This window comes from Balaenoptera acutorostrata, chromosome 2 (genome assembly GCF_949987535.1).
Source record: "Balaenoptera acutorostrata chromosome 2, mBalAcu1.1, whole genome shotgun sequence".
Classification (NCBI taxonomy): domain Eukaryota; kingdom Metazoa; phylum Chordata; class Mammalia; order Artiodactyla; family Balaenopteridae; genus Balaenoptera; species Balaenoptera acutorostrata.
The window spans coordinates 121,866,057-121,887,990 of NC_080065.1; the positions used below are offsets into that span (position 1 = coordinate 121,866,057).

The 21,934-nt window shown below is 45.3% G+C and overlaps 1 protein-coding gene across 5 annotated transcripts in view; it reads right to left on the bottom strand.

The window, feature by feature from the left end:
• TRPC7 (transient receptor potential cation channel subfamily C member 7) overlaps nt 1-21,934 on the bottom strand; it is a 126,211-nt gene that overhangs the window by 22,665 nt on the left and 81,612 nt on the right. For all 5 annotated transcript variants that reach the window (XM_007172189.2, XM_057540739.1, XM_057540738.1 and 2 more), the window contains 2 exons: nt 14,851-15,084; nt 9,323-9,587 (listed from right to left, as the gene is read on the bottom strand). In XM_007172189.2, coding sequence (XP_007172251.2) covers nt 9,323-9,587; nt 14,851-15,084 — 499 coding nt within the window. The remainder of the gene's footprint in view (nt 1-9,322; nt 9,588-14,850; nt 15,085-21,934) is intronic.

The window sequence follows — 21,934 nt, forward strand, 5'->3', positions numbered from 1 at the left end:
TAGAATTGAATTTTAGTGACTAAAAGGTCAGAATTTCCCCGTTTAAGATGCTACAGTCAGTCTGAGAATAAGACAGAGGACTTGAGTCCCTTAAGGATAAGATAGAGGGGAGTGCCTGCAAATATGCTGTGAAGGCCTCATCCAAAAGAGCACATTTTCTATGTACCATCAGGTCTTTTTCCTCAAAACTTCGTGGGCTTTCAGCCTGTTCCAGAAGTGCAAAGGTACCAGGCTTTTAAAATTCATGTCATGAATAAACATGAGGAGAGGGTATAAATAAACATTATATGATAGTAGAATGTCTGCTATAATAGGTATAATCATTCTAAAGTAGCTCAGGGAAAGATCTATATTTTTATCACTTATTGGAGAATTATGTGAAGATAAGAATTTACATTAGACCCAAACTATCTTTTTGACACATAAAGGTCATTTCCAGATGCCCAGCCTCTATGAGCCTGACCTGGACCCCAGCATTGACCACTGCCATCTCCTCCATCAAGTCTTAGACCTCTCTGTGCTAGTTTCTCCACATGAAAATGGGTATAAAGAGTTCTCTCATTCCCCCCAAACCCTTATGCCTAACTTGAATTCATAAGATGAAAGGTGAGATTATAACTTTCAAATATGATAAAGTATGATGATAATGCTTCTGTATCAGGGATGCCCATATTTCAACACGGACCCAGGATCCTGGGAAAATCTCTCCTCATTAAAGCCCAGGAGGCTGACTCCATTCCACATTCGCACCTACAAACACATTCAGCATGCTCAGCACAAAGCACACGGCAGAAGCCACGGTCCCATGATGCTGTGCTGATTTCTCTTAACTGGCCATTGGTTATAGTGAGTTTTATGAGGGCAGACAGTATAATCCAGCCTTGGCTGCCCTAGTGGGACCTCCTCTGCAGGTGGATCCTTGTTGGGGCTGTGGCCCTTTGCTGTCAGAAGGCCCCTCTGGCTCATCACTCCCTTCTGGATGTTTCTGGGCCTGTATGGCTCACCTGACCATCTCCCTTTTCTCCCTTCCTTGGGCCAGGGAAGTCTCAGGCTCTTCTGTTTGTAAAACACAACATGGCATTTTTAGCTTAAGGGCCCCATTCACCCCTTCAGCAAGTCTCTGCTTGTCCCTTGGTGCTGAGGATGGGCCCTCTTTAAGGCCCCACTGCTCCTGCAGTCCTTTAGGATATGGACCACTTCACCCATGCTTCTGGGAGGTAGATCTGAGTGTTTGACTTCAGCTCTGCTGGGTATGGGTCCTGGGGAAGGTCAAGGCCCCTATATCTTTCCTGGATCGCTGGGACCTTGCCCTCTTCCCCATCATGCTCTCCTTGATTCCCTCCCCACATCCTTTTAGGGCCTTACCGATGTCAAACCCTGGAGAACATCCTCCTTCTCCCCACCTCCGCACCCCCCGCCACGTGCAGGCAGTCACCGTGGTTCATCCACTCTAACCTCCTCAGCCTCCTCCTCCATACTCTGTCCACAGCCTCTTCATGGATCTATCAGCTCCCTTTGGAGCTCCGTTTCCTTCACAACATTTGCTCAGTTGTAAGCGAGCCCTCATTCCTGTGACTATTTGATTAATATCTGTCTTCCCAACCAGTCTGCAAGTTCCTTGAGGGGAGGAATCCCCACTGCTTCTACTCATCATAAAACCCCCAGCACCAAGCTCGGGCATCCCCTCCCATCCTCTCCCATCCCTTCCAACCCATCCTTCGCACCATTGCCGCAGCGTTCTTGCTGAGGGCAGATCCGACCATGCTTCCTCTTTTTAAAAAGGCCTCATTGGAGACTCTAGCACCCTATTGGCACTTACTTAAAAGACCTTCACAATTTGGCTCCTGCTGGATTATCTGATTGAATTTTCTGCCGTTCCCTAAACTCTCACCTACTTGCCTATTTTTTTTTTCTTCTTTTTACAAAAGTTTATTCTTAAATGTACCATAAGCTCTAAGACAACACTTCATTCCAGCTACAGGTGGCAACAGATGTTATGGCAGGGAATCCAGATGTTTAAACAGGAAAGGAATAAGGATCACCATGGCCTCAGGCACAAGGAAGAGCTGACTTTTGGGCAGATTTCTTACCTGCACCATGGCCATGGGGCTTTCCCCTCAGCCTTTGCTTTTAGCTCCTAGAGTTTCTTCCGCTCCTCTTTCTGTTTCTGCATGAATACCTTATCTCATCCATCTTCTTGGTCTGTTTCTTGGGCTGCTTTAGGGGCTTCTTCCTGCCACCTTTGTGGCCAGACATGGTGTTTGTTGTCCCTTCCCCAGACCCTGCCACTGGAAGCGGCTTTTGTTGTTGTTAAGAAAATTTTCACGTATTATGAGGCATTGAAACATCTGAACAAATCCATATCTGGGCAATGAAGCAGCTGCTTTCTCCTTCACTTAAAAATGCCCTGCTCCTTTACCTTAAACAGGCTGGAATGCCCTCCTCATCCTCCTCCAAGACCCTCTGTTTAGGGTCACCCCCTCCATGAAACCTTCCCTGACCCTGCCAGGCAGAGTTCAGTGCTTCCTCCTCACCGTGCCGCCCAAGTACCCTTTGATGATGATCACATGGTGTAAAATAACTGATGCACCCCCCTCCCCCCCCTTTTTTTTGTAATTCCCTACTTGTCTACGCGTTCCTCAGGGATGGGAAGATTGTCTTATTAATCTCTCTGACCCCAGGGCCAAACATAACTTGGCATGGAGTAGCTGCTTCATGATGTTTGTCAAATGAATGAGCACACTTTGGAAAAGAAACCTGCTTTACCCAGGGGACAATCACAGGCTGATTATTGAGAGTTGAGATGTAGAATCATCAGGTTCTCAATGATAATCAAAATCTGAATTTAGTATGCTATTCTTTAGAATTTAGTGTCACAGGAAAGTGACCCACCTTTTTTTTTTTTTTTTTAAATGAATTGACATGTATTTATTTATTTATTTATTTTTGGCTGTGTTGGGTCTTCGTTTCTGTGTGAGGGCTTTCTCTAGTTGCAGCAAGTGGGGGCCACTCTTCATCGCGGTGCACGGGCCTTTCACTGTTGTGGCCTCTCTTGTTGCGGAGCACAGGCTCCAGACGCGCAGGCTCAGTAGTTGTGGCTCACGGGCCTAGTTGCTCCGCGGCATGTGGGATCTTCCCAGACCAGGGCTCGAACCCGTGTACCCTGCATTAGCAGGCAGATTCTCAACCACTGCGCCACCAGGGAAGCCCGACACAACTTTTAAAGGCACTCAGCTTCTACCTTAGAGCATAGGCCCTGGTATGGGAGTGGGGGAATTTCAGGTAAACAGGTGGAGGACGGGCTTGGAGCCATGCAGATCTGGGTTCAAATCCTCTTTTGGCTCTGTGGTCTTGGGCAAGTCCAATATCTCACGGAGCTTCAGGTTCTTGGTAGTAGTATCAATGTCATTCCGTTGTTGTGTGGATTAAACGAGAGGGCAGATCATGTGTCTGTCATGAGTTGTTCAACAGCAGGGTGGTGTGGTGGTCCTGGGGTGGTGTATGTGTGGGCAGAGTCTCAAGGAGCCTCTGCCTCAGCCCCAGTGCCCATCTCCAGGTTCACTGGAAGGAGGAACTGGCTTTCCTGCAGCCCCACTGAGGTGGGTGGAGCTGAGTCAGTGCCTTCTGCCCCTGGTGTGCATATGAGTCTCTCCGTAGGGTATGGAAATTTCCCATGACTGTCATGGAAAATAGAAGCTTCTAATTTTGCCTAGCACTGCTGAAGTTCCTTCCATTAAAATGATTCCTGGGGAACAGAATAACCTTACGAGAGGTATTTTTTGATTAGCAATGTCTCAACCCGGCTATGCTATGAAGCTGACTCCACAACAGCCTGTAGAAAAAATTGGCTGGGATCATCTTTTGAGGGTCAGGGCCTACATTTTTTTGGCTGGGTAGGGTCTTCGTTGCTGCATGCCGGCTTTCTCTAGTTGTGATGAGCGTTGCGGTGCACAGGCTTCTCATTGCGGTGGCTTCTCTTGTTGTGGAGCACGGGCTTTAGGTGCACGGGCTTCAGTAGTTGTAGCATGCGGGCTCAGTAGTTGTGGCTTGCAGGCTCTAGAGCGCAGGCTCAGTAGTTATGGCGCACGGGCTTAGTTGCTCCGCGGCATGTGGGATCTTCCTGGACCAGGGCTTGAACCAGTGTACCCTGCATTGGCAGGCGGATTCTTAACCACTGAGCCACCAGGGAAGCCCAGGGCCTACATTTAATCTCCAGTCAAAATTAAGTCGGGGAGGCCAAGTTCACCCAAAGAGAAGACCAGGAGCCTATCCTGGGTTATGTTAGAGAGCCCTTCACTTCCCTGCTCTGGGTCCCCTCATTGCCCCCAGCCCCTCCCATTCTTCTTTGTGTACCTGTCCTGTCATGGTCACCAGTCCGAGTATAGGGAAGGCCACCCTTTTCCTACACATTCTCACCCAGCTGTATTTCATTAGTGAGCCAAGGATTTTTGTTTCTGTTTTTCCAACACTGAAACTAGAGTGCTGGACCTCGAGGTTTCCATATGATCTCTAAGCAGAAAGCCTTTGCCTATGGAACATGTGCATTCCGGCAAAGGTGGCCACAAAACAAAACTGCATAAAGCAAATCCTATTTGTCTACTGACTTCCATGATAAAAATCAAAGGTATGTTCCCAATAAGAACAAAATTTCTAACAGTTGGAATTGAGAACTTTAAGACTTTTTGAAAGAAAATGCATTTTCAGGCGATTTCACCTCCACTTCCTTACGCCCATCTCAGGACACTTAGATTTTATACTCTGGGAGCATAAAACTGGTCTGCACATCTTCTCCTCCTCACCTCTGGTCATTTGCAGTTTCTAATAGAAGTGACTTAGAGACAATGAGCTGCCAGCTGGTGCCCATCTGCCATGCGCAGGCAGGCCCAGCTCACCACCCAATAACCTGTGCGCACACGTGCCCCTTCTCCTGCTCCTCCCTTCACGCCAGCCCCCCACACTGAAGCAGCTGTGAAACATAACCAGACCTTTGGTTCTGAAGGGAGAGGAGGCTGGAAAGTTGCCTCCTAACTGCTCCTAGGATTTGACTGCAGACCATGCTCTCCGCTGGAATCTGGCTACGTATTCTGACTGCACAGAGCTTGAAATCCTATCAATAACACACTCACTTAGGTTAACAAGCTCTTTTTGTTTTTCAATGCGCAGAGCTGAGCGTGGTCTGTCTCCCCATCTGAGTAATGATGAGGTAGAATCAGATCAGCATTTCTCACCGTGTGGTCCTAAGACCACCTATATCAGAATCCCCCAGTGGATTGTTTGTGCTGACTTCTAGGCCTACCTGGAAAGGCGGTAACCAGGCTCTCTAAGGGGTGGGGTCCGGGAAGACTCAGGTTTAGCCATCTCCCTGGATGATTCTGGTGTGGTCTGAGAAACACTGGTCTCAGTGAAGACTGTTCATACTGTGTGTTTATTCATACCTTGGGCAGAATTAGTTCAATCTGTCTGTTTTCCTCTACCTCCCCTCACTGAGGTCTGCCAGGTGGACGGGATGGGAATTTGGGGGTGGGGAGGGAGGTACGGTGCTTCTGGAACTGGAACACCCTGGAGGTTAGGGCAGGGCTTGGCTGAGGGTTGTGGGTCTGTTGCTGGTGGAGAAACCTTCTTCTTCTCTTTCCTTTTGTCCCAGGACGTCTCTCCCCCTCCCATTTGGGACAGGACTGTAACTGAGGGGGATGCAGGTGGGACTGGCTTTTGTGAGCTGGCCTGGGCCCACACCCCTAGGTGAACAGGGCTCCTGTGAGACAGCTGTCTGTTGGTTCCTAACAGCTGACTTTCAAAGTGGACTCCCTTAGGGACCCAAGCTGTCCTTGAACATGGCTGGGGTGGGGTTGAGGGGAGCAAAGATAGGGGAAGGGTACCCGCAGTGTGCTCCAGCCCAAATTTCCTTTCTGTAGCGTTGAGTCTTCTGACTCTATAGAAGCAGTTGAGAGGACCATCTTACCCTAAAGCTATAAATTCCACACACAGACAGAGGGCGCCCTGGGGGTGGGCCAAAGGGATGATCCTGAGCTGGGCAGGGTAGCCTGGGTGTGGGCTGTTATGAAGCATTCTCCAAGGGAGTCATTGGACTTTATCATCAGCGCTGCTGGCACTCAGAATAGCTCTGAGTCCCCCTGAAGCACGAGAATCCTTTATCCTCATGTGGCTTTTTGCTTAACAAAGAAGATCTCTGGGGGGACCGATACGCTCCAGAGAGCAGTCAAAAGGTAAGAGATGACATTTACAAAAATCCATTCTTTCCTCTCCACTTCACCGCTCTGTTGACTGTTTTCCTGTTCAATCAAATCCTATTCACAGCTTCACATCCCATTTTAGGAGTTGCCAAGGCGATAAATATCCTGTCCTTTCTTTACTGTGCTTGCTTCGGCCACGCCTTTTTCTCTCCCTTGCCCATCCTGGAGAGCCTGAATCCTCTTTGGTTGGGTTTCTCACGTCTAGAAAGCTCCGTTCAGTTCCCAGCAATGGGACAAGCCAATTGCTTTGGCCCTTCCTCCTGCTGTTACCTTTCCCCATGACTTTTCCTGATCCCAGAGACTCCCTTTATAGATTGGCTGTGCTGTGTCCAGCTGAGAACTGTGGCCTGGACAGCCCTGCTCTTAAGTCATGCCCTTTATCATTTTTCACGTGTCGTGCTACCAACTTTCGGAGGGACTGTGGGCTGACAGTACAGCCTCCTTGTAGGGGGAGCGAAGGGGGATTGCACAGAACACCCAGGGCAGGAGTAATGGGACAGAGGTCCTCATGGTCAGATTCCCAGTCAACTGCTTATCCTACTGCCTCGAATCTGGCTTCCTTTCTCCTGTTGATTCCCTCATTCTTGCTTACGAAGCATTTAGTGAGCAATGCTATGTACAAGACATCGTGCTAGACTGGAAACACAGGAGGGACATCAGGGCCTGACCACAGAGGGTGAGAGTCTTTGTGTATTGACTGACATCTTGACTTGACATCAATAAACAATGCATCCCACACTGTGTACGGTTAGCTTTGCCTCTAGCAGATCCAGAGCAAATTTGCTTTTGGGTGATTCAAGCTTATTTCATTCCTTCAACAGTTAATCACTGAGTGTTGCAGTGCTATAAAGTGGTCCAACTGATCCACTAATGCACTTGGCCTGATGTGGTGGACAGTTGGTAGGCTAGGCCCCTGTCCAGAAAGGTCCTATAGAGCCAGTCGGTCCCCAGGTGTCCTTTCTTACAGCTCATCCTGCCCCCTCCTCCTTATTACTCATCGTTTCCATTATGATCACTATTATTCATTGAAGGCTCATTATATGCCAAGCACTATATTCAATCTGATTTCTTCTTTTTGGATCCTTACAACAATCCTGTGAAGCTGGCCATCTTGGTATTCTCACTCCAGAGCTGGGGACATGAATGCCCAGGGGGGTTAAGCACTTGCGCAAGGTCACACAGCCAGTAAGAGGAGAGCTCAGACTGAAACCTAGTCTGCCTGAGCCGGGGGTGTGTGCTGTGCTGAGACACAGAGCTAGGCACCCCTTGGGTGCATTTCTCAGCGCTGGCCAGGCACCTGTTCTCTGTGAACACAAACTACTTCTTTGCCTCAGAGAGTAACAGCTATTGTGCTTCAGCAGCACCAGAGGCCCACCCTTCTGGGCAATTCTCCTCGGGCGGGGCAGTGCTTTCCACGGTTCTGAGCTGAGGGGCGCAGGGTCCATCGCACTTGGTCTGGATTCTTCGAGTCATGGACCGTCCCTTGAAGGGTGATTTCTCTGGAAGAAGGGTCAAGTGGAGGCCCCTTGCAAGGTGGGACCTGCCCAAGGAGCCTGCACGGTGCGGCTCCGCCACTGTCACTGGCTGGAAAATAAATTCCAGGCTGCTCAGGGGTTCTTGGGGACCAGTGTCCGCAAGTGCTTAGCCCTGTTGGTTCCAGCTGCCATGCTTGTGGCTGGAGACCTGACTGTCCTTCCCTCAAGACTCTGGGCGGGAGCCTGATGAAGGCAGGGAGCAGTTCTGGGACCAGGTGAGCCTGGGGCAGGACCTGGACTGGAAACGCTTCTTTATAGAATCGCTTCGTTTATTTGTGAAGGTATTTATGAGCAAGGGTGAGAAGTCTTATTTCCATCTTGCCTGGTGAGGCTCAGATCAATCAAGTGACCTGGCTTAAGGTCATTAGCTACGAAATGCCTATGCCAGTGTAAACTCAGATTTGCCAGATTCTTCTACTAGACCACTGCTCAGCGCTACTGATGGCCCTCCAGGAGACCCCCTGGCATCCCCCAGAGAGGAGGAGCTCTGGGTCTTTCTGGACATAGGCTCAGTGAGCTCCGACACCACCCCATGGGGGAGGCCTTGGCATTGCTTGCTCTGCCTGCAGCAGCTCCTTCTGGACCCCCAAGTCAGTCGGCCTGACAGCGCCTTGCCTCTCGGTCACACCGCATGCCTCTTGCCTCCCTCACTTAGGCCTTCCCTGCTGCTTCTGAGGCACGTGGTGCTGCAGGACTTGCTCGGTGCCCATGCACAGCACTGGTTTGCCCAGCCAGGCACGGAGAGCTGCTGACCTGTGCCCACAGGCAGACCTACCTCCCATGCTGTGCAGATATGGCTTCTCCGGGGGCGGACCTAGAAGTGTAGGTACACTAATGTCCTGTGGAGTGAATTTGATTAATGAAAGACAGCAGATGGAAAAGGTCTGGCTGATAAATTATCTAATTCTATCCTGATGGGCTATTCTGAGATGTAGTACTATATGTATCACTGTAGAAGTCTGTGATGACCAAGTTGTATGTCTTGGTAGACGGTGGCCAGGTCAGCAACCTGTATGTGCTTTCCCTCCCCCCACACGCCATTTTCTTTTTTCCTTTGATCTTATTTCACTTGGATTACAACTCCCTCTCTCCAGTGAAATATTGACATGCAAGACCTGCCCAGGGCTTTGTTTTCTAGGTAACATAGGCTAAGCCAATCATAATAGTAATAATTCCTTCCATTTATTTAATTTACTGTGTGGCAGCTAAATCAGCTCATTGAATCCTCACACTGTCCCTATTAAGCGGGTATTATTAGTTGCCTCATTTTAAAGATGAGGAAACTAAGTCTCAGAGAAGTTAAGGAACATGCTCATGGCCACACAGTATGTAAGTGGCAAAGTGAGGATTAAACCCAGCTCTTCTGCTTTTCCAACTCCAGAACCTGAACTCGAAACCACCCTTGAATAAAGTTGCCTTTAAGCTTTAGAAATGCCAAGGAAACCTGAGTCTCTGTGAGGAGACACTTGCAAGAGGCTGCCAAGGATCCCTGGGAAGCCCGGAGAGACCCTCAGGAGAGAGCAAAGGGGTACTCACGTTGTGAACGCTGGGTTGTACTTTGCACCTCGGTAGTAGGAGTACAGATTGAACATCCCAATCATGAAGGCCACAAATACCATGATGAAAATGACCATGAACTTGAAGATATCTTTCACAGTTCTCCCCAGGGAGATCTGCAGGGGCCCAAAACTCTCGTTGGCCGGCAGGATGTACGCGATCCGAGAGAAGCTCAGCACGACAGCTATCGCATACAGCCCTTCCGATATGATCTGAGGGTCTGAAGGCCACCACTTGTCCCTGGCTAAAAGAAAACAATCTGGGTTACTCACTGGGCAACAGGATCTGCTCTGGAAGAGAAACCAGTTAGGCATCTTTAGAGGCCTCTAACCTCATCACTTGCCATTCCTGCCCTTGTCTTTAAATTAATCCTAATACATCGAAGGTGCCACCCTCCCTCTTGGAACATGCTGGCCCATCTGCCTGGAACACTCTCCCCTCACTTCAATCCCAGTCACCCTTCAAGACTCTGCTCAGGTGTCATCTCTTTCAGGAAGCCTTCTGTGCCCCCCACAGGCTGGGGCAGCCTCCCTGTACCCCTTTCTGCTCCCACGGTATCCCGTGTACCCTCCTGTCATACACTCACCATGCTGCTTGCTATCCTATCTTCCTTCCCAGTGTTTGAGCTCCACAAGCAGGGGCTGTCCCATTCACAAGGAGGTGGTGGGGAGGAGCACAGACTTAGAGTCAGACAGACCTGAGGTCGAAAGTGGCCTTTCTATGCAGGGGCTGTATGTAAAATATGACTCTCGGCAAGTCGATTAACATTTTTTTTTTGCTTTTAAAATCTTTTATTGTCATTTAAAAAAATTTTAATATTTTAATTTTATTGGAGTATAGTTGATTTACAATGTTGTGTTAGTTTCAGGTATATAGCCAAGTGATTCATGTAGTTATACATATACAGATATTCATTCTGTTTTAGGTTCTTTTCTCATATAGGTTATCACAGGGTAGAGTTCCCTGTGCTATACTGTGGGTCCCCGTCAGTCATCTATCTTATAAATAGTAGTATGTGTATGTTCAACCCAAGCTTCTGATTTATCCCTCTCCTCCACATTTCCCTGTTGGTAACCATAAGGTTGTTTTTGATATCTATAAGTCTGCTTCTGTTTTGTACATAAGTTCATTTGTATCTTTTTTTAAAATTAGATGCCACATATAAGTGATATCATATGATATTTGTCTTTCTCTGTCTGACTTACTTCACTTAGTATGATAATCTCTAGGTCCATCCATGTTGCTGCAAATGGCATTATTTCATTCTTTTTTATTGCTGAGTAATATTCCATTGTATATATATACCACAACTTCTTTATCCATTCCTCTGTCAATGGACTTTTAGGTTGCTTCCATGTCTTGGCTATTGTAAATAGTGCTGCAGTGAACATTTGGGTGCATATATCGTTTCAAATTATGGTTTTCTCTGGATATATTTGGGATTGGGATTGCTGGATAATATAGTAGTTCTATTTTAAGTTTTTTAAGGAAACTCCTTACTGTTCTCCATAGTGGCTGTACCAGTTTACATTCCCACCAACAGGAGGGTTCCCTTTTTCCATACTCTCTCCAGCATTTATTATTTGTAGACTTTTTGATGATGGCCATTCTGACCTGTGTGAGGTGATACCTCACTGTAGTTTTGATTTGCATTTCTCTTATAATTAGTGATGTTGAGCATCTTTTCATGTGCTTTTTGGCCATCTGTGTGTCTTTTTTAGAGAACTGTCTATTTAGATCTTCTGCCCATTTTTTGATTGGGTTGTTTGTTTTTTTGATATTGAGCTGCATGAGCTGTTTGTATTATATATTTTGGAGATTAATCCCTTGTTGGTTGCATCATTTGCAAATATTTTCTCCCATTCTGTGGGTTGTCTTTTGGTTTTGTTGATGGTTTCCTTTGCTGTGCAGAAGGTTTTAAGTTTAATTAGGTCCAATTTGTTTATTTTTGTTTTTATTTTCATTACTCTAGGAGGTGGATCAAAAAAGATTACGGCAATTTATGTCAAAGAGTGTTCTGCCTATGTTTTCCTCTAAGAGTTTTATAGTGTCTGGCCTTACATTTTGGTCTTTAATCCATTTTGAGTTTATTTTTGTGTATGGTGTTAGAGAATGTTCTAATTTCATTCTTTTACATGTAGCTGTCCAGTTTTCCCAGCACCACTTATTGAAGAGGCTGTCCAATTAACTTTTTAAGCCTCATTTTCCCCATCTGCAAATTGGGGATAATATCATCAATGTGGTAAGGATGAAATGAAATCATTTATGTAAAGTGCTTAGCTGGAAAACAAATTGCAGGCCACTCAGGGGTTCCTGGGGACAACGGTCTGGCACACAGCAGGTGCTGATAAATGTTTGTTAAATGGCTGAATGAAGTCCTAACCACAAGTTTAGCCATAGATCAGAACAAATGAGCTCACACGGGGGCCAGGAATCTGAAGGTTCTTGCCTGAGAAAATGCTCTTGGGTTTTGTTCCTCAGGCAGCGTGTGTCTGCGAGTTGCTCCCTGACTGAGCTAAGGCCCCAAAACTGGTGACCAGTCATCCAGGTTTGCTATGACATCCCTGTTGCAGGTGGCAAGAGTCCTGGGACCTGTCTTGTGCTGGGGAGATTCTGCTTGTGGTCACTGGTGAGGGTCTGAGCTGCCCTGGGTATATTCATTCAGCAGAGCAAACCTGTGAAGTGTTTCTATTGTAGTTCTAATGGTGCAAGGAGCAGCAGCTTTCTTTAATAAGCTGCCTTCTATGTGTCAAGACATACAGTGATTTTCAAGTGAGGGTAGAACCTTCCTCCTGGGGCAGAGTGTGTGTGGGGCATCTGTGGTTGTCACAATGACTGGGTAGGAGTCTTACTGGGATGCTAATATCCTGCAATGCTCCAGACAGACCTGTTCCATGAGGACTGCCCTGCTGAACAAGTCAATTGTGCCCCTGTTGAGAAATACTAAGTGCAACTTAAACTGAGAAACATAGAGAAACCTAAATTAGCCCTTACACTTATATTAGCTGTAATTTTCACAACAGCCCTACAGAGGAGGTATTATTCCTGCCATTCTAAAGACTGGATTTGGGGTATGGGGTCCTTTTCAGAGCCAGGTAAATGCAGATAGCAAGGATATTACTTAGTAATTCTTGGCACCCCAAGGGAGATGGAAGAGAAGAATTTTGTTCTTTATTTTCAAAGCTAGACTCTGTTAAACAATTATAATAATAAAGAGCAGTAAGAGATCTCTAGTAAGGGGAGCCAGGCCTCCATTTGACACAGGCTTTCATGTAGTGCATTCTAAATTATATGCGGAAATATATAAAGTTACAGACTTCATGTTCTCATCAAGGTCATAAAACTCAGAAAGACAAGTAAGGGGAACAAATGTATTTTTCCAATATATCTGTTGCCCTCCATGGATAAATAACACATTTGGATAACATGAAATAGGACTCAGATTCTTCACACAGACGCCAAAAGGAATTCCTTTTTTTCTCTCCCCTATAATTTATCATCTTAAACTTCAGTCGTAATAATAAAAGCCTATAATCTATTAAGATAGATTTAGCTGTTGTCAGACCCTGGTGACCCGGCCAGGACTTTTAGTGAAAAGTACTCTACTTTGACTGGCTTGTAAGAATTTTGATGGGTGTAAAAGCAAACAGCACTTTGATGATTCAGACAAAGGGATTTTCTTCCCCTTGGAGCTGTTTCTAGGAGAAAAATTGCCCTATTGTAACCTGAAAAACACCTGCCTACTTGATGCTGTAGAGGTTGGAAGGGACCATTGCCTGGCTGACCACTAGAGGGCGCCCTGCCTCCATAACTGGGGCACACGCCAACACTTTGAGATGCAAAAGATTTCAAGGGTACAGGGTGGACCACAATGCAGGGGCAATAAAGTGCAAAGCTTTGGGTTGGGTGAGACTTTAATGGGTGAGACTTTAATACAATCCAGAAAAGGAATAGAAGTCACAAGTGAGCAATACTGTGGCTTGAATCACAGCCCTAAGAAAAGTATTCAATGCAGTATCAAGATTCTTTCATCTTTCCTTAATGAACCCTGAGCAGCATAGAAGGAGAAAATATGCAAACCCATGCTTTTAAAATGGCTGGATTTGCTAAACCAACAAACGAAGAGTGGATGATTTGTAATACTACAAGACTCTCCATTTCTTAGTGTGTGTAGGGTTCCCTACCACATTTGCATGTAACATAATCTGCGTAACACAATCTACATTGAATATGGGCAGCAACTCAAGTTTTGTGTTAAGTGGCCAGCCTTCTGGAGATCATTGCTGTACCTGATCATGAAGATTCTGTGGTCATACACACCACGTGGCTTCCATCTAACAGGGACATTTGACATTCAAACCTTTCATGCCACTAGTGAGTGCCTATGAAATGTCCAGCTAATTTACCAGTAACAACAAATATCTATTGTTTCTTCTCCCCACCCATCTTTCTTTTAGTACAGAAGCTACAGTGATTGAGCCAGAAAATGACCCCAGAGGTAGTAGTGATAATAACTTGTTACTATTAGTGAGCACTTAATATTTCAGAACACAGTGCAAAATTCTTCATGTGCACTACCTTATTTAACCCTTGAAACAAACTTTCTGACATGTATTATCCCAGTTTTACATATGGGAAAATAGAGGGTCAGAAAAATTAAGTAAACAAGTCCTTACAGTAAGCTACAGAAATAGGATTTGAATCCCGGTCTCTCTAACTCCAAAGCCTGTGAACATAAACACTATGCCATTCTGCATCGTTTTCATTTCATGTTGGACCAGGATCCCTTGCTATCCGAGGCCGTACTGTATTTCTGGGAACACTGTAAGCCATGCCATGAAAACCTGTTTCTTCATCTATAAAATAGGAACAACAACAACAAAATCCTTTCTGTGGGGCTGTTGCAATGATTGGAGTTTATGGTGTAAAATGTCTATACAGTTCCTGACACCTAGAGGGTCCTTGATAAATGGACGCTTTAACTCTTATTACTAAAAATTCAATCTAGCATCTCACACTGTATGGCCTTGTGGTTTGAAAGAATTAAGGCATCTTCTAAGAACCTATCTTGCCATGAGAAAATAACTTTTGAACTGGGAAAGCAAGACTTATTTTTGCAGAAAATACAGCGATCCAATATGTAAGGAAAAGCTCCTGGATCCACATCAGAAATGAGATTTCTTTAAAAAAGAAAATAAATAAATAAAAGGATCCCACAGAAACGCTCCAAGAACCCTTAGAAAACAAATCCATCCTTTCCAACACAAAACAATTCATTTCTCGTAGTCACTAATTACACGTTCTTTTCAGCTGGTTGTCTTGCAGGGACTAGGACTTTCTTGAAGGGTGGCGGGGTGGTCGGTGTCTGCTTTGACAGTAGAAACGACCAAAGTTGGCCCCACCCATGTTACAAACCACAGCTGCGGAACAAGCCACGCTCACGGCCCCTGGCCACGCCCCGGAAGCGCGCGGAGCAGAAGGCGTAGCCTAACACCCCGCCGACTCACCGTAGGTGAAGTAGGCTACTTCTGGCGGGAGTGAGACGTTGTGCAGCGTGTCGTCCTGTACATGCTGGTCCACGTACACCTGGGCCTCGCTGGCCTTCAGGAAGGCCATGAATCTTGCGGTGAAGGAGGCCACGAAGATGGACAGCATTCCGAAATCCAGCAGGTTCCAGAGGTGCAGCACGTACTCCCGCGGCCCCTCCTCCCAGATTTCCTTGCATTCGGACCAAATCATTCCTGCGGGAGAGTGAGAAGGTCAGGCTCATTTTTCATTTCCGGGCGTGTGTGACCATAGGGGGCACGGAGGGAACCAGGGTACAGATGTAAATGTAGGTTCTTTGGAGCTGGGAACGTTGAGAGCAAGCAGCAAACGAAAACATGCCTTCAAAGGCAGATTTATAGTCAGGAAATCCACAGACGGCAAGAATTCGTGCCACCTGTCCCTCTGCTTGCAGCTAAACCATCTCCAGGTGTGAGGAGAGAGTTCTCATCCACTGATAGATTCTTAGAGGCAATATAGGAGAAATGTAATGGCTGACATTTATATATTTTAAGAACTGGGAGGTTATAAGGAATCATCCAGTTCTAAACTAAGTATAACGAAACTGAGGTCCAGGAATGGGAAAGGGTTTTCTGACGGTCCCACATACGTCCTAGAACCCAGTTCTCCTAACTCCCTGATTAGAATGCTTTCCTTTATATTTCTATGAATGTTTCAGTGAACATTAGTTTTGGGTGATTAGTTTTTCTTTTCCTTACTCTTTTATAACTTACTGGATTTTAAAGACGTATGTCTTCACTGTTACATGTTGATGTAGAAGTCAACGAGATGTTGCTACTTCCCCCATCCCACCTCTAAGCCAGCCTCCTGAGGTAGCTGAGACTAACAGCTGGGTGTGTATCCTTATATACCTGTACTATCCAATATCGTAGCCACTAGTCACATGTGGATACTGAGCAATTGAAATGTGGCCAGTTAAATTGAGGGATGCCGTATAAGTAGAATACACACCAGATTTCAAAGACTTTTTACAAAAAATGTAAAATATCTCAACATTTTAAAATCTGAAATGATATTTTAGATATACTGAGTTAAATAAAATCTCTTATTACTAATTTCATCTCTTTCTTTTTATAATATGGCTATTAGAAAATTTTAAATTAAATATGTGGCTTATGGTGTGGCTTGCCTTATATTTCTATTGAATATTGCTATTCTCTACCTTTATCTTCATTGATTATTAAAAGCAAATGTTTAGATTATTAAAAATTATTTGGTAACATTTTGAACACCTACTATGTGTACATATTATATCTGTTATAATATATACACATTATGCACATGTATGTGTACATATTAACGCCCTCAAATCTTTGCAGTAACCCTATTAAGTACATTCTCTTATTATCCCAGTTTTACAGCTAATATTTCCTTAGACATAGTGAATTGTAATGTGTCCAGATAGGAGGCAGGAGATCTGAAATTTGAGTCCAGAAGGTTTACCCCTAGAGTCCCATGCTCTTGACCATTATGTTCTTTGCTTCTCCAGGAAATAGAATTGAGTTGAAAGCAGATAATGAAGAAAAAAGACTCTTGACTGTTTTCTAATTAACATCAGAGAGTTTACAGCTACTCAGACGTAGGAAAGATTTGATGCAGAACTAGCCCATTCTGTGTTACACCGTGCTACACTGCACCTGCATACTTGGAAGGTTAATATGGTAAAAGAATCACTAACGGATTGGTTAGTGAAACAATTCCAGCTCATTGACCACATATCCCCTAAAGGTTAACACTGCCAGCCCCTCTGCACTCCCCTGGCTCCCGTGCGTCAGACATGATGGCCTGCCTTCCCAGGTTCCTCCTGCCTCTTCCACAGCTGTTTAGAGAAGTTGTGGCTTTGTTTGATGAAACAGATTCTAAGATCTGCATGTCTGTATCAAATTGGAGGGGGACAGCAGGAAGTGTCCCCAAACATTGCAGGTCTGTTTACAAGACTCCCCCCACCACACACACCTTGCTTCCCCCTTTTGTTCCTTAACAAAGCCATGCTTCCCAAGCTTACACTTTGAAAATTTTTGTGGTAATTCAGTGAAGTAAAATTTCCTTAACAATGAAATGTGCTTTCATCTGTGCCTGTTCAAATAGATATTTAAAATATGTTATTGGAAAAACCATTACAGGCTGGAAAAAATGTTTGTTGCTTTCCTCTATGCCCCTGCCCCCCAATTAAAATTCCTAATGTCTTAGTGGAACTGCTTTTTGCTGAGCACTAGGAGAATTACAGGCTATCAATTATTTTAATTCAGGAAGCCCTGGGTTCAGTTCTACCTTGGTCACTCTTACTGGGTATGTGACCTTGGATAAGTCCCTTGATTTTCTTGAGGTTTTGGGGTAATTTCCAGCACTAAAAGCTCTATGAATCTGAAATGCAAATTATTTACAGTAAACTGACTTTTCTGACCAATACAGAGGCTCCTCGTTGGGCATTGCAAATCACTTCCTCCATGGTCCAATGCCCACATCAGTCTTCCTAGATTTACATATTAACTTACCCAGACTAATTTAAATTATTCCAAGTCCATGAGTGAAAGTAGCATGGGCCCAAGGGTTTGAGCAGCAGGAATGCTTAATTAAAAAAGAAATGTGTGAAATTAAGTACTTCAGTGAGTGAAATTAGGTCCCCTGCTTCCAGGGTGCTGAAGGTAGTTCAGCATTTTATATCCAACCTGAGCCCCCTGGACTTTTGCCTCTAGCATGTCAATCAGATGAGTATATTGAGTCCAGGGGCTTAGAGAGTAAAGATGTTGGGCAGTGGAGCCTCCTTCAGGCAAACTCCCCTTCACTCAGGGATGCCTGGAGCGCAGAGAGCATGGGCACTGGTAATTAATGAGGATGGCTAGCAGAGGAACAGGTTGGGAAATGCTGGGAAGCCTTGGGGAAAATGAGTAGCTTTATTTAGGCAGGTTCTAAGTAACGGCATGCAGGCTGCTGAGATGGGGCTTGACAGTTCAAAAGGTGGTTCACCCCTCCTCCCTGCCTCAGATGCAATTCAGAAGGGATCCCCCTTCAAAGTCCTGTGAGACTTAACTGTGTGCATTCCTTAAATGGCCATAGCCCCTTCCTCTACAAAGGGCTTCTGTATACTGTCCCAACGCCCCCTAACCACATCTTGGGAGGCTTGTCTGTTCTTTTGGGTCAACTTCTGATCATTGGGTCAGGATATAGGTGTTCTGTTAACTCACAGGTGGGAGAATATCCCTAGAAGCCCTCAATCCTCAGGCCCTAACATCCAAACACCATCTCAGTGGCAAGTCCTTTGCAACAAATCTGGGCCTCACACACATTCAGGGTTCATTTGTTTTCCAGGCAAGGAGATGATATTAATAGATGCAAAAATTTTCTAGGAAAGCTCATCCCCATCTCTAATTTTAGTAGCTAACCATTGTTGAGTACCTGCTAGGTGCTAGGCCCTGTGCTAACACTTTTCCAACACTAAAGCTTCCTTACAGCTTGATAGGTACCGACTATAATTATCTTCACTTTACAGATGAACAGACTTGTGTATGAAGATGGCAAGTAAATTATCCAAAGTCACACAGGCAGTTCAGGATCTTCTTTCCACTGTGCTGTCGCTCACCATGCCCTCTACTAGGCACAGTCTTACTCTCACTGGTCAGGAACTCATTTACCACTTAACAGACAGTGTTGAGCTCTGACTTTGTGCCAGGCCCCATTCTGGGGATACCACAACCAAGAAGATGCTATCCTTCCCCAGCAAGCTTGGTCTAGTGCTGGAGACAGATGTGTCCACAAACAGTAGTGCTATAAGGTGACAGATGCTGTAATAAAAACGTCCAGGGGAGTGTTTGTGGATACACAGTGATAAGAGCAGTCAGTGTTATAATCATGAGACCCAGCAGAGTGCCGGGCATAACATATATCTGTTGACTGAATGAAGGAGGTGACACCTGGCATGAGGAACCGGGAGCTAGCTGGGTGAAGGAGCAGGGGCTGAAAGGTGTTGCAGATAGCGGCTGTGGATGTGAGGGAGAACAGGCTGTTCTAGGGGACTGCAAGAGGCTTAGTACGGCTTAGGGTTGGTGGGGGTTGTGGGTGGGGCTGGAGGTCGGCAGCAGGGAGGGTTAGTGAAGGCCCAGTAGATCCTGAAAGGCCCTCCTTCAGGCCATGAGGAGGAGGCTGGGTGTCACCCTAAGCTAGTTAGCTCCTAAAGGTGATAAGTGGAGCAGCAACGTGGTCTGACTTGCTGGGAGAAATTTTGGCAGGTTGGCTGGAGTAGTCTACGTGGAAATCTTACCTAGATAAATGAGGAAACCATCAAAAGAATGATTTAGGTGAGGAACACAGCCCATTTGATTTTGCCGTTTTATTCTTGGTCAAACCTAGATGTGTGATTCAGGAGCTAAGACTTAGCACTGCCCTCAAAGAGTCTGTAATCCTTGGTGGGTGACGTGAGGGAGCAGCTTGATCCTCGAATTTTATACATGTGAAAGCTGAAGTTCAGAGAGGCAGAGCCACCAAGGAAGAAGGGACACAGTCAGGACTGGGCTTCTTGATAACCAGTCCCAATCTCTTTCCTTCTCTCCCTCTCTTTAAGTGTATTTTCCTACTGTGCTAGGCATTTACATCTCACTCCATCAATTGAGCTTTCAACTGGGGCATCTGTTTAAGAAAACTCTGCCAGGTTCTCTGTAAGAGTTGGGTTGAGAGAGTCTTCATGACATAATTCTCTTCCCAGATGGAGAAATGACATGCGTGGTGAAGAGGCTTCCTGCCCTCCAAGCTCCATGGCTTTGTGCGAACCACTAATGTTGTCCCAGTCCTCTGGTGAGCGTCTGTATAGACACACTCTCCAAGTCACAAGCTGTATTATAAGCTCTTTCCTCTACCCCCGAGTGGCTGCTCATGATACAGGCAAGAAAGATATATTCCTGTGGTATGAACTGATGTTGGAGATTCTCCAGGCAGAAGGATCTGTGATCTCTGGTTCATTTGGTCCTCCCCAAAGCAAGCTGTCTTACAGCTCTAGAGAACACACACGTCTGCTAGCAAATTCACCCCTCCTTCCTCAGTCACGCTCTTCTCTTGGCTTACTTTTTTTTTTTTTTTTAAGTTTTAAAAAATTAATTAATTTATTTATTTAAAAAAATTTATTTGTTTGCACCAGGTCTTTGTTGTGGCTCGTCTGCTCCTTAGTTGCGGCACGTGGACTCCTTATCTGTGGCAGGCAGGCTCCTTAGTTGTGGCTCATTGGCTCCTTGGTTGTGACACACGAACTCTTATTTGCGGCATGCATGTGGGATCCAGTTCCCTGACCAGGGATCCAACCTGGGCCCCCTGCATTGGGAGCACGGAGTCTTAATCACTGTGCCACTGGGGAAATGCCTCTTGGCTTCCTTGATACTGTGTCCTGGTTTTTCTTCTACCTTTGCATGTAGTCTTAGGCTCCTTGTGGCTTCCACCTCCTCTAACCCCTGCTTTAAATCTCCTGCATTTTACAATCTAGAAGTTTCTCAAAATTCTGCTAGTAATCAAGTAAAGCATCTGGAGTTCAGGAAGAATATATTTCTGATTGGGTTTGACCCTTCCACAGAATTGTACAGCAGAAGAGGAACAACCTACATATCCAGTAGGGGTTTGGGGAAGTAATAGAGTATTGTCACACTATGTGGCCATTGAGAGAGGGCCTTGGGAAAACCAGATACCTACATGGAGCAAGAGCTAACAGAAGATGAAAAGAATCAACTACAATTTCTATGATTAGAGAAATATTAATATTAATTGAGACAGGCTGGAAACAAAGGAAAGCGTGTAGTTATTTATTGTCAGAGATGTTAATTGTTAGGAAGAAAAAGAGAAGGGAGAATAGGAGGGCAGTGAGGGTGGACAAACTTGCAATTTTAAACAGGTTGGTTAAAAAAGTCTTCACTTTGAGAAGGAGACTTTTTTCTTTTTTCTTTTTTTCATTCTCAGTTTCTTCTTTTTTAAAATTTATTTACTTATTTTTAAAATTTATTTCTTTATTTTTAAAATTTTCTTATTTTTTTAACATCTTTATTGGAGTATAATTGCTTTACAATGGTGTGTTAGTTTCTGCTTTATAACAAACTGAATCACCTATACATATATCCCCATATCCACTCCCTCTTGTGTCTCCCTCCCACCCTCCCTATCCCACCCCTCTAGGTGGTCACAGAGCACTGAGCTGATCTCCCTGTGCTATGCGGCTGCTTCCCACTAGCTATCTGTTTTACATTTTGTAGTATATATAAGTCCATGCCACTCTCTCACTTTCTCCCAACTTACCCTCCCCCCTCCCTGTGTCCTCAGGTCCATTCTCTATGACTGCATCTTTATTCCTGTCCTGCCCCTAGGTTCTTCAGAACCAATTTTTTTTAGATTTCATATATATGTGTTAGCATACGGTATTTGTTTTTCTCTTTCTGCCTTACTTCACTCTGTATGACAGACTCTAGGTCCATCCACCTCACTACAAATAACTCAATTTTGTTTCTTTTTATGGCTGAGTAATATTCCATTGTATATATGTGCCACATCTTCTTTATCCATTCATCTGTTGATGGACACTTAGGTTGCTTCCATGTCCTGGCTATTGTAAATAGTACTGCAGTGAACATTGTGGTACCTGACTCTTTTTTTTTTTATTTAAAAAAAATTATTTATTTATTATTGGCTGTGTTGGGTCTTCGTTGCTGTGCACGGGCTTTCTCTAGTTGCGGTGAACGGTGGCCTCTCTTCGTTGCAGTACGTGGGCTTCTCATTATGGTGGCTTCTCTTGTTGAGGAGCATGGGCTCTAGGTGCACGGGCTGCAGTAGTTGTGGCATGTGGGCTCAGTAGTTGTGGCGCATGGGCTTAGTTGCTCCGTGGCATGTGGGATCTTCCCGGACCAGGGCTCAAACCCGTGTCCCCTGCATTGGCAGGTGGATTCTTAACCACTATGCCACCAGGGAAGCCTGTGGTACATGCTCTTTTTGAATTATGGTTTTCTCAGGGTATATGCCCAGTAGTGGGATTGCTGGGTCGTATGGTAGTTCTATTTTTAG